The sequence below is a fragment of the Ochotona curzoniae genome, unplaced genomic scaffold (assembly GCF_017591425.1).
Source record: "Ochotona curzoniae isolate NIBS_2020 unplaced genomic scaffold, NIBS_Ocur_1.0 scaffold_4506, whole genome shotgun sequence".
Classification (NCBI taxonomy): domain Eukaryota; kingdom Metazoa; phylum Chordata; class Mammalia; order Lagomorpha; family Ochotonidae; genus Ochotona; species Ochotona curzoniae.
In genome coordinates, this window is record NW_024467119.1 from 51459648 (window position 1) to 51472896 (window position 13249).

The window sequence follows — 13249 nt, forward strand, 5'->3', positions numbered from 1 at the left end:
GGGGCTGCGCCCCACACGCTGAAGCTTCATTCAAAGGCAGGGCTGGGAAGCCTGCCGGGTTTGGGGGCCCGTGTGTGTGTGTTTGTGTGTGTGTTTTGAGGTAGAGGGAAAACGTTGGTGACCCCTAGGCCACTTCCTCCCTCTCTATGCCCTGCCCCCAGCCCTCCAACCCCACCTTCGTCTGGATAAAACTACGCCGGGGGCGGGGAGAGGTCTCGCTCCTTTGCGCCCTCCCTCGCAAAGGGTTAATTTTCCCGATCGCACGAGGGGGAGGAGATTTCCCTGTAGACGAGTAAAAAAGGGTGATGGACAAACGTGCGGGCACTAAGACCGCAAGGCATTCATTTCCTCCTACGGTGGATGCGGACGCCGGGAGGAGGCGAGCCCCACGGCGAGGAGCTGGGCGCCCAGGCACAGGCAATGCTCCACCCTGGATGTAGCTGAGAGGCGAGCGCCGGAGACCCTGCGGCGAGGGCAGACCCGGGGGGGTGGGGTGGGGGGGAGCAGGCAGGAGCGAGCCCTCGCAGTCTAGCGCTTTACAGATTATTTTATTTTGTGTAGAGAGCACGTAGCGACTCCGAAGAGATCAGCCCCAATGAACATGTCAGTGTTGACTTTACAAGAATATGAATTCGAAAAGCAGTTCAACGAGAATGAGGCCATCCAGTGGATGCAGGAAAACTGGTAAGGTGATGCTTTCGCGTGACCCGGCGTCCGGGAGCCCCGCGGCTTTCCCGGAGCGTGTTCGGGTCGGTCTCTCCTGCCCGCGCGCCAAGCCGGCGGGGAACGCGGGCGCGGCGAGCTGCCTGCCCAGTGCTCGGCGGGGCTCGGCGCGCAGGAGCTGCCGGCCTCCACAGAGAGCTCTGCTGTGGATTATATAACTCAGAACATGTATGTGTGCCTAGGGTGGTGTCTGCGCGGCCGGGCAGGCGTGAGGGATGCCACAGTCTAGTCCCCTACCTGAGCTGTCCTCCCGGTTTCCCTCGGGGTTGTTCTCTCGCGCGCGCGCCCGCGCTCTCTCTTTTTCTTTCTTTTTTTTTTTTTTTTTCTTTTTTTGCTCGGCCTGCAGCGGCTGTGTGTGAAAGACTGGGGAGGTGGGACCCGGTTGCCGGCTCGCTTTAACCCTCTCCCGTCCGCCGCGCTCGGCTCGGGTCCGCGCCCTCTTCCCATCCCTCGTGTCCTTCCTTTCTCCTTGCAGCTCTCCTACTTCCCTGCCCTCCTCCTTCGGCGTTCCCCGGCCGGATGCCTCCTTTTACAGGACCCCCTTCCGGTTTCATAGAGACGGGGGAGGGGACAATGAAAACTGTAATAAAAATGAATGAACCCGAGCGAGTGTGCAGCCACGCCATGATGAAGTTTCTATTTGACGGAAACGCCTTTTGGATACAACTCACTTTCAGTTCAAAGCTGCTGACTGGAGTCCATGCTCACTGACTAAAAGGCCCTCGGTTTGCAGTCCTGGGGAGGGGGAGAGGAAAAGGGGAGTGGAGGGCTTCCCGGGAAAAACTTCCAATGGGGAATCATCTTTCTTGTTTACTGCGCTCCCTCCGCCCTTCCTTTTGAAAATCCCCGTGTGGGAGGCTGGGAGGCGATCCTGTGTCACCTTGCAATATTTAACGGAGGAGGGTGTGCTCGTCCTCGCTTCTGTCTCGTAGACAGATCCCCTCCTCTCCTACCCTCAGCTAGGTCTGGGGATCGAGGAAGTGGAAGCCCAGGACGCCCGGCATGCGAGGCCGCCTTCCCGGGGCCGGAGCGATGAAGGTCGAGCCCACGGGGCTCCCGGGCTCCCGGGGAGTCTAGCCGCCGCGTGCGCTCTCACGACCTGCCAGGCCTTCCCCCTGCTCGCATCAGTGGGCAGCCGGAGACCCCGCGCGCACGGCGAGGTGGAGGGAGTGCTGGGAGGAGAACCTGGCTAAGAAGGAGTCCGACTTTTTCTAACCCCCGCCTTGGGGTCACCCACCCTGCTCGGAAGGCGCGGCTACGGCTCTCGACTGCTCCAGACCGCCCGCCGACCGGGGAGCACCGGCTGATGCTTCCTTGCTACCCGCCCGCCTGCGCTTTCCCGGCCGCAGCCGGGCGGAGCCTGCGCTCTGGGCCGCGCGCTCCGGCCGGGCCCTTGCCCTACAGGCCCGGCGCTGGGGGCGCCGCTTGCACTGGGCAGCTGCGGCGTGACTGGTGGGGCTCGGGGCCCGCGAGCAGCCCGGAAGGGCAGGAGGTGCCGCGAGCACATGGGGCGTGGGGCTGGTGCCTTCCGTGCAGCCGGGGCTGAGCGTCCAGGGGCGGGTCCGGAAGGTGGTTGTACACCGCGATCGGGTAGAGATTGAACCCGGGGAGGCGTCAGCCCCGGCGCCCAGGGGTCCTAATCCACATGCACTTCCTCCTCCCGCGTAGGGGGTGGCGCTGGAGGCGGGCAGGGGCGGTGACCGGAGCTGGCGGGCGCCGGCGGCCACGCAGCTGGCGCGCCAGGCCGGGGTCTTCTTTGCAGCTGTTTCTTCGGTCTTCTTGGGCGCCTAGCGGGTCTCCCTCGGTGCTGGCCCCAAGTGTTCTGCATTTTCCAGCGTCAGCTGGCCTTCTCACTTGCTGCATCCCCGGTGCAACCTGCGTCCACCGAGTCCCTTGCCCTGGCCCTGTGTGCTGGCCGGGTTCCCTGCCTGTCTGCCTTTCTTTGCACGCCGCTGTCGATACTGCCTCCTATTTGCCTGTACCTGCTGGCTTTTTTTCTTTTTTTTCCTGAGGCCACTTCCTACATCTGTCCCAGGTACCATTTCCTGCCTCTTCTCTCCACTCACTTAAGCACTCACTGAGCCAGAGAGATCTTAGCTTTCCTGGGATTGAGAATGTACCAACTTCTGTTCACCCTTGAGGTTCTCACCAACATTTGCTACTGGCTCTTTAATGTACCTGGCTACTGGTGTGCTCTTTGCCTGGCTTTTAGTCTTGTCTCTGGATATTTGCGTTATGGCTGCCCCTTCTACCAGACCGGCTCTTCAAGCAAGATTCTTGCCTTATTTCCTAGCCAAGTGCTTTGTACTGGCAGAAGCTGGGCGTGGGGTGGGGGTTGGAGAAGCTTGTTGGTGTTGTTTTTATGGCTGACATACATTGCCTACCTGTTAATGCCGAGGCTTTGCATGCTTGGCTCCCACCTGTGGTTTGAAAAGCTTGCTACAGTCACATTTTAGGATTTTTCCCTTCCTGCCAATATGACTTTATGTTCTCGAACTGCATGGACAGTCAGAAGAACCCTGCTAGCTTTGCACCTGTTCCCCATCATCATTATCTTACTTTCTTTTTACCCCAGTGCCTTTCTCCTGGCATCCAGGGGGCTCAGCGTGTGACTCCCTCCCCCCCCCACCCCAACCAATGGCCAAAAAGGTCATGATTTGGGTAGATAAGAAAATGACTTTTCTTTCACCTCTGAAGAAGAAAAGGGAACTTCAAAAACCAGTGCTGGGTCCTCTTGAAGAGGGAGAACTTGAGGAAACCACGAAGTCTTTGCCTTTGCCAGACTCATTCACTTAAAACGGTTTGAAATAGATTTGGAAGAAAAACCGGGCTGGATGGAGGGAAGCGTCTGCTGTGGCTTTTGAGAATTCACTTGGGTCATCCTTAAAAATCACCGAGTCATGGCCTCCCACAAAAACTTGCTAATTTACGAAGTTATGATGCAGTTCTCCAAGATGAGCTACCCTGTTATTATGTTGGCCATTACATGTTACACCTACATGGAGTGATCACCCTGCACACCGTAACCATGTCCAATTATTGGCTATCAAGACCGTGAACAAAAAAGCTACCTTTGGCTTTTGAGGAACTGTGAGGAGGACTGGGGGTCATGATGCGCCAGCACCAGGGTCTGCGCTAACCGGCATCATATCATGTTAGGGGACTGGGATGTAACATAGGGAGAGTTTGTTAAGGGTGATGTTTAACCCGTGCTTGGGAGCTCAGCACATCCACATGGAATGGGGCTCCAGTTTTGGAGTGGGGTGTGTCTAAACACTAGAGCGTTCCACTGAGACAAGTTCCTCAAGTTTCTTGCTTTTTTAATGAATGATTAACCTGATACTGTTTGGTGGAGGCAGGAAATAAATACTGTAGGGTTTTTATTTTCTTTCCTTTTCTAGCAAATAGTTTGATCAATAATAGATTATAATAGCAATTGAAATGTGAAGTAATCAATGTATATTTCCTTGGAGAATCATCTTCAGCCATGTCTTGGTGGTGCACATATAGTTAAAAAATATCTTGAGTTATATCAGCTGGTAATCGAAAGTTTACTTCATGAGGTAGAGGAAAATACTTGCTTTTCATTCCAAATAGCATTTTGGAGTTCCAATTTTACACTGAACAGCCCTTGTGGTTTCCCAACAGTGAAAATAGAGACATGCTGTTCTTTTATGAGATGTCTGGCCTTTACCTGTTATTCTCTGTAATAGCTGACTTCATTTATAAGTGCTGCTAGCCAGGGAGCAAAATCACCTAGTGACTGGTAAGGCTACAGAAATTCATGGAGTGAGCAGGAAAGCTGGGCTCTGCCTGCTCCTCTTTCAGCAGCCTGCCAGGTTCCTGCTAACAACAGTGGATGCTAGTTGCTCCAGTTGTAATTGTCTGGCCAATGATGATTATCTTCTGATGTCGGCTGACATGGTGTTCTCCAATAGGAGAGCAGGAGGCCTGTGCTGACTGCTGTAACATTATGTATGTGAGGTGACGTCATCAAAGGGCTTGCCTAGAACCTCATGAGAAACCCTGCCCCCTCTCCTGGCGTCCTGCACACATCCAGCCTGTCAAGGCTTTGCATATTTTTCTGACTTTCTCCCCACTTCTCCCTGGCCACCGTGATGGTGATCAGGGTTTTATGGTTCTTATATTTTCTATTCTGTATTACAGACTATGAGTGTAGGGTTGTTCAGAAGTGAATACTGTCAACCTGAGATTTATCCTTACCTAAGTGGGGGGAAGAGGAGAGAGACACTTTGGAAGGAGTTACATATCTGTGTGTTCTTTCCTATGTGTGAGTTTTAGAGAGGAACACGATGATCCTTTCAGGATTAAAGAGAACAAAGCACCCTAAGCCTGTGTGAGTATTTAACTCAAGAGGTAGCAGCATGATGTGATAGAAACTTCTCAACTTCTGTAGGTATAGTGTTAGGCTGTTATTGCCTTGGTGAGGGTTGTTTTGAATGGATCACTGAAGTCCACTGTGTGACTGGCTGCTAGTGGCTAGAAAATAGTGCAGCACAAAATAAGTCAGAGCTTCATTCGGTCAGTCATGTTGTGGCTAAAACAGATTTGGTCCAGGAAAATACGGGGTCCATATTGGACCCTAATGCTGCCACTTACTTTAGAATCACAGCTCATTTTAATCTAAGGATTGGGAAGTGTTCTAAGTGTGAACAATTTAACATGCCACTCAGGAAGCCCTAGAGTATAGGATATGAAACATCCTGGGTGTATGCACTAGGGGACGAGAGCGTAAAGACTGAGGAAATGGAGAGAGAAAAATGTGATCCATCTTGTGATCCCAGAAAACAGTGAAACCTTGTGGGGACTTTTGATCTGCATTCTCATGTGGCTTTGAAGAATGATATATAGTCAGGCAATCCAAGGCTGAGGATCAGCTTAATGCAAATTGTTTTATGGTTATATTATGCATCGATACATTTGCATTAGTTGTAAATAGCATGTGGAGATAAACTTGTCTGCATAAGGTCTGTTAAATTGTGACTTAAATGTTGGGGGCTCCAGGAGAGTCCTTGTCGTTGGTGTTAGAGGATGATAATTCTAACTGTGCCAAGGAATAATGTTGCAATTCAGCTCAAGTCGGCCCACTCCATATAGAAAAGCTGCCTTGCATACTTGCCTCAAAGAAGAAACTAAGTTTAGAGAATGGGAAAGCTACTAGGGGCTGGAGACCTCGAGAGACTCAGAAATTCGTAGGAGGGCATAATGCAAGTGTAAGCGTCTAATTAGTTCTGAGCCAGTAGAGTAAAACCAAGGAGTATGGCAATTATTCTGGCAAATCAAAAATTCATCTTTGTATTAGTGATCTGGAAAAGTTCAGGTCTGAGCATTTTCTGGAACGGATCCTCCAAAAAAAAGGTCTCAGTGATGGCCCTACATTTCCCAAGCAGACACTGTGTTCATTGGAACTAGACCTGAGTCCACCCACCAGTTTGTCTGAGTTTTGTTTGCTGTGCGCCTTGACCAACCCCTAGCTTCGAAGTCACTGGCTTCCGTTCACTTCCCATTTATCCGTGTTACAAGAGCCAGGGCACTGACCTAAAAGAGACTTCTGTCCCACATGTATCATGTTCATTGGAATTTGGACGGAAGTATCACTTTGCTTAATGGTCATATTGAGCCTTATGACTTTATTCCTTTATAATTGTTTATGTGGGGCTTTAGGCAAGTACAAATGTGTATTTTAGCCATAGTTACTCAGAAAATTTCAAAATATAAATTTCCAAACCATGGAACCAGGAATGTTCCATGGTATCTGAGTTCAAGCCTTTGTATTTGTCACGCTTCAGTTTGTATTGCGCATTCACAATTTTTTAGTTTTAAGATCCTTTCTTCACTATTGTACTGCAATGACAAGTGGTTTTTTTTGGAAGCCTTTTGCTTAGCTAGTCACCCACTGTGAACTTTTTGAAGTTTAACTTTAAGCCTTTGCTTTGTACCAAAAAGCCCATACAAGTGAAAAAGACCGACAATTATCTTTTCTGAGATAACTTAAGACAAATTTGTTGAGGTAAATTAGACATGCAGATTGGAAGCAGTTTTTCTAGATAATCACTGAAATAGTTTTCTAATGCTTTTATTCTCTTGCCTTTGGGGTTTCATATTTTTGTCCTCTTTTTAAAGCCTTTATAGAATAGCTTCTAATTGCAGTGTGATAAGGAGACTTCCATGGGTACAGAGTCAGGTTTCTGATATTATTTTTAAGTGAAACAAGTTTACTCCATTTTTGTAAAGATAAATTCTGCATGTTTTAGCTCAATTCTTAAACTTTTATTAGCAACCAGATTTTTTAAAAATGTTATTTTTTAGTTTCACAGCTGATTTCTGAATCAACTGTTGACACTTGATGGACAATATAAAACAACATTCTTTAAAGATTGAAAAGAGCAAGGAGATGCGAGGCTCACCATAGGCCATTGATGGTGAAATATGAACATTAACCAAGATTGTACGCACACATATACTTCAAAGGTTTGTAAACAATGGAATTAAATTTATTAGGTGCAAAAATTTAAAAATCATATCTTTATGCACATGGGTTTCAAAATTTTTGCACAAACTTCTGAATAAGACAGGCAGGAGACAGAGAGACAGAGATCTTGCACCTGTCAGTCACTTCCAGAATTCCTGAAGCAGCCGGGGCTGAAGCTAGGAGCCAAGAACTCAGTCCAGATCTCCCACATGCGAGGCAGGAAACTATCAGCTGTTACCTCGCACGGCACACCTTAGGCACCGCTAGTTTGAAGTAGCTGGGATTCAAACCCAGTACTTGGATATGGAATGCTGCTATCCTAAGTGGCAGTGATTTAACTGCCACGCCAAATACCCACTCCAAACTTCTTTTTCTGCAAACTTTTGCAAATGCCTGTACATAGAAATACAAACATATGTGAAGAGCAACTGGAGTTTGTTCTATTTCTAGCCGTCATATTAATGCCTTGCTGAACTGAATGTGCTTTTCAAAACTTTACTGCAAAAGAGGTCCTAATAACGTGCACAACTGATGATACTATTTTTAAAAGTCAAATTCGATAAATAGTATGATTTCAATGCATCTTAAGGTTGCAAACATTGAGCGCTGAAATATATTACTGAATTTTAAACAGTCTTTAATGTAACTAATAATACCTAAAACTCATAAGTTTTTCTGTCTTTTAGGCCTTGTTCCTTAGCACCTCCTATTTGTTACTTAACACCTCCTATTTATTACTTAGCCTGCTCTGCCAGCGGCCCTTGCTTTGTTTCTTTTTTTAGTTTCAAAACTCTTCTGATTCCAAAGCCAGAAATATTTGTTCATAAAAAAAAAAAAAGAAAGAAAAGCATCAAAAGATGCAAAGCTGCCAGAAAACACATTGAATTCTTACACAGAGGTAACTGCTCCTGTTTGGCCACATTTCCTTCAGTTTGAGTTCCAGGTTTTTTAATGCTGTAACTCCTTCAGTACACAAAAAGCTACAGGGTTCCCTATTACAACATGACTTCAGAAAGTTCATGAAACAATGAAATTAAAAGACAAAACGCTATTTCACAACATCAAGTTTCAGATCCTTTAGTAAATGATGATGCCAACCATCCTTAAATAACTGAGATACTAAGAATTTAACGACGTCAGAGTCATTTTAAGTCTGATCTCTTTCTTGGTGGAAGTAAGATTTATCGATTTTTTTAAAAGCAGAATTAGAGAAATTTCTGTCTGCTGTGTCACTGTCCAAATGGCTGCAATGGTTTGGGGCTAGGCTGGGTCAAAGATATGGCCCAGGGTGCAGGGCCCTAAACATTTGGGCCCTCTTCAGTTGCTTTCCTGGACACCTCTGCAGAAAGCTGGATCAGAAGTGGAGCAGCTGGGACTTGAATTGGAATTCATATGGGATGCTTTTGTCTCAGGCAGTGGCTTAATCCATTCAATGCTAACCCTCAGTGCTGTGCTTTTTTACATTGGTGCCCAAAGAAAGATGGGGGCTTTGGAATATTATTTTTTTAACACTAGGAATTGAAAAAGTTAGAGGGAGCAAATTAGGACTGCAAAGTAGCTGCCTAATGGTTTTTTATGGAAACTCATAAAATTCTGAGATTTATTTGTTCATTTAAACAAACATTTATTTGTTCATTTAAAAGGCAGAGAGAGAGAGAGAGAGAGAATATGTTTGTGAATTTGAGGGGAGAGAGAGAGAGGTGAATAGGGAGAAGAGAGATCTTTTTCCTCTGGTTCACGTCCCCAAATCACAAAAGCTGGAGCCAGGCTGTTTGGAAGGCAGGAGTCAGGAACGGCCTCTGTAGCCTCCCAGCTTGGTGTGGTAAGAAACCCAGCACTTGAGCTTTTAGTCCTTATTTTGTGAGAGGAGGATCGTTAGGGTGGAGAAATAATCTGATGAAGCTTCCGTTGGGTTTGGTACTCAAGTTTTGCCTAATTTTACCCAAGAGCTCTCCTAATAAATAAGTGCTATTATTCTTTTTTATTTTTCCTTTCTATTTTGAAAAGCTTTATTTTATTTGAAAGGCAGAATTGAGAGAGAGAGAAAGACAGTGGCAGAGAAAGAAATCTTTGACCAACTGGCTAGCTCTGTATGGCTGCTGTGGCCTAGGCTGGGCCAGACCAAAGCCAGGAGTTTCTTCCAGGTCTCCCACATGACTGGCAGAGGCCTAAGCACCTGCGTCATTTTCTGCCTCTTTTCCTATGCTGGAGACACAGGTGATGGTTTAACCCACTGTGGAACAGTGCCAGTCCCCCCCGCTCCCCGTCCCCATCCCCCGATATTATCATTCTTTGGCCCTCTAGAATGCCAGCAAACAGTGCCTTGAATGTCTCAACAAGCTGACATCATGGCCATCACTCTTGACCTGTCTGCTCTGGCTGTGACTGGAACCTCCCACCTCTTGGTAGTCATTGCTCTGGCTGGGCCTTTGCTTCAGGGTCTTGTAAAGCGTGTGTCACATCCTGTTCCGATGCTTTGGAGGAGTATTTGTAAACTTGATTTCTTTGGAGCCTTGTGTTGATCTTTTCATAGAGCCTCAGTGATCTTACCATTCTGTCCTTCCAGCCTCACTTTAAACTACGTTCGCTCTTACTTCAAATGGAGTAGAATTTGTTTTGCTCTGAGAGGAGCTCTCTTTAAATGGATATCTGGGGTTTCATAGTGCCTCAAATTAGATCTCGTTTAGGCTAATAATAACCAAGTGTGAGTTTATTTGATGTAAAAAAAAAAGGTGTTTGAAATACACACAGGACTTTTGTTCATGACACATTTTTCACAAACTTTAAAAAAAAAAGACTTATTTATTTATTTGAAGGCAGGGTTACAGAACAAGAGAGAGAGGGAGGGAGAGACAGAGGAAGAGAAATCTTCCATCCCCTGGTACAGGCTGAACCCAGGAGCCAGCAACTCCATCTGGGTCTAGGGCAATCCTCTTTTAAAGGTTCCTGAAGTGCACAACCAGGTAGATGTGTAGAAAAGTTGAACCAATTTATATTCCAACAGGGAAGGATGATTTCTACATCCTTAGCCTTGAAGATACATACAGTTGAAAAAATTTTTTGAAGATTTGTTTTTTTATTGGAAAGGCAGATTTATAGGGAGGAGAAAGGGAAAGATCTTCCATTCACTGGTTCACTCCTCAAGCAGATGCAATGGCCAGACTTGAACTGATCCAAAGCCAAGAGCCAGGAGTTTCTTTCAAGTGTTCCACACAGGAGCAGGGCTGCAAAGCTTTGGACTGTCCTCTACTGCCCATCCAGGCCACAGGCAGGGAGCTGGATGGGAAGTGGAGCAGCAGTGTCATGAACTGGCGTCCATAGGGGATCCAGGTGTGTGCAAAGCAAGGATTTAGCCACTAGGGTATCACACTGGGCCCCCTACTGTTGAAAAATTTATAATGAATTAATGCAGAAGTGATTTTCCATTATTTTAATTGCTATTTAGTTGATGTCTAAAGACATTCAGAGTTTTTCTTTGGTGTTTTCCATGGCTCCTGTAAGTGATTGCACCTGTCCCTTTCCAGCTATCCATTTGATTACATTTGAGCTGTATTGATGCCACTAATCTTTTATCCAGCACAACTAGCTGAAGATTATTTATTTATTTATTTTAAGATTTATGTTATCTGTTTGAAGGTTAAAGTAACAGAGAGACAAAGAAAGAAGTCTTGTATCTGCTGGTTTGTTTCTCAAATGGCCACAATGGCCAGGGCTGGGCCTAACCAAAGCCAGGAGCCTCCTCTGGGTCTCCCATATGGGTGCAGGGGCCCAAGCACTCAGCCCCTTCTCCACTGTTTTTCCAGATGTATTAGCAGGGAGCTGGATTGGAAATGAAGAAGCAGGGACTCAAACCAGTGCCTGAATGCAATACTGGCACGGCAGGTGAATGCAATACTGGCATGGCAGGTAGCAGTTTAATCCATGTGCCACAACATGGGCTCCACATAACTTCTTTCCAGATCAATTTCTGTAGCATTTCCATAGTTTCAATATATCTAGTAACTAATTCTGTATTTGAAAGAGTTTTTCATTATCATTCACAATAATAAAAACTCGTTAACTCTTGATAATTATCCTGTAGGTCAAAGACTTCAGGAAGAAGGGATGGGAGAAAAGACAGAAGCCAATTTCTTCCTGTTGGATACATTCTGCTTAGTGTGGGTTCAGAGATACCATCAGTTTTCTTGGCTTCCTTCTGATTTTCAGAATTTCTCATTAATTGGATTTACGTTTCCATTTTTCACAAGGGACTGGCATGGTATAGTGTATGGGGTCAGGCCATGGACTGAATGAGTAGAGCCCATGTGACTGGGTATTAAGTCCTGGCTGCACCACGTAGGAGCTGAGTGATCTCTACAAAGTTTATGAGCCATTCTCTGCTTTTGTTTTCTTCCCTTTAATAGGAGACGAAATGCTAATAGTATGGGGGAGGGTGGAGATAGTGATAATGAAATCAGTTGACATCAGCAGCTTATGAGACTTAAGTCATATAGTACAATTTGCCTTTAGAATTTGTCCAGCACATACATTTTTATTACCATGTGATTGTCTCTATCATAGGCTGTTTGGGACTAAGAGAGACAGAGAGACTGTGGAATCATAATTACATTCTTGAGTAACCCAAAATAGGCATGCAATCAATCCTCCAGATTCTCGGTATAAAGAGTCCCAAGATGTAGAAGCCACAAAATGCTGAAGGGAACAAAACAGGACTTCCACTGTGCCTTCAAGAAATACCTCCTCTACTTTGAAAGGTCTCTAGCAGTGGCAGAAACCTGGTTGTTTTGTGAAGGAAGAGAGGCCATTTAATGACAGTTTTCTCTTACTGAGATGCAAGAGTGGGCAGCTGGTGGTAGAGAAACATTTTATTTTACTTATTTACTTTTTTGAAAGATTTATTTACTTTCATTGCAAAGTCAGATTTACAGAGAGGAGGAACGACAGAGAGGAAGATCTTCCATCCACTGGTTCACTCCCCAAGTGGCTGCAGCAGTCAGAATTGAGCTGATTTGAAGCCAGGAGACAGGAGCTTCTTCGGGTGTCCCACGTTGGGTGCAGGGTTTCAGGGCTTTGGGCCATCCTTCTGTGGCTTTCCCAGGCCACAGACAGGGAACCAAGTGGGAACTGTAGCAGCTAGGACATGAACCGGCTCATATGGGATGCCTGCATGTGCAAGGTGAGGATTTAGGCACTGAGCCATCACGCTGAGACCTGGAGAAACATTTGAACACACATTGTCTTCAAGGCTCCCTGTTCTCTCTTTTGTGATACTGAGAGTTGGGATGAACGAGCTTCTTCCATCTGCTTTTCATCTCACCCTATCCCTGAGGTTCACCATCCAGGCTTGCAGTTGGCAGTCCCGGGAGCAGCTGGCACACTTAGTGATGACAGCACATGTGAAGAATGCGTCCAAGCTGGCGATACTGAACTTGTCAATGGACTGTCCCACTGAGCCCCCATCATATTCAAAGTTAGTGCTGCAGATCCTTGCAATTCGTTGTCTTAAAGATTGAAATCTTGACTTGAAAAATGACCGAAGGCCTCAGAAATGAAGATCAAGCTCAGGAAGCATCCATTGTCAGTTTTGCTGTTTTGCCTTCTTACAGTCTCACTAGCAGTAACTGACTAGATGCTCTTGCTCATAAGGGCCCTACAAAAATGAGCATCAGTTAGTGATAGAGGTGAAAGTTAAAGAGATGACGGAGAAGTCAGGGAACAACTATGAATCTTGATTAAAGAGACAACAACAACAACAACACGGCTTATGGAGATTTACAAAGGAAAGGAGTGATCTCCAAACATTTTTGCTCCCATTCCTCTGGAAGGAGTTTGAAGACGATTCTGCCTTACACTTTTAGATTTTTATTATGACATAAAACAAGTCAAATTTAATCATCAGAGGGAAAATAACTGTAGGCATCTTTTCAAAAAACGAGGATAAAGAGGGACTGCTTGCAATAGACAAGGATTTCATGATATAAGATTGATCTGCTTTATTTAATAGAATGCTATCAAGTTGAAATTTATCATGTA

At 46.1% G+C, this 13249-nt stretch overlaps 1 protein-coding gene across 2 annotated transcripts in view; it reads left to right on the forward strand.

The window, feature by feature from the left end:
• The first annotated feature begins 304 nt into the window (after positions 1-304).
• ELOVL6 (ELOVL fatty acid elongase 6) overlaps positions 305-13249 on the forward strand; it is a 118650-nt gene continuing 105705 nt past the window's right edge. Inside the window, exons 1-2 of one of the 2 annotated variants that reach the window (XM_040966698.1) lie at positions 305-417; positions 562-684. In XM_040966698.1, coding sequence (XP_040822632.1) covers positions 596-684 — 89 coding nt within the window. In that variant the 5' untranslated portion in view covers positions 305-417; positions 562-595. Of the gene's footprint in view, positions 418-456; positions 685-13249 lie in introns of those variants that run through there. The other variant, XM_040966697.1, reaches the window with a different exon arrangement.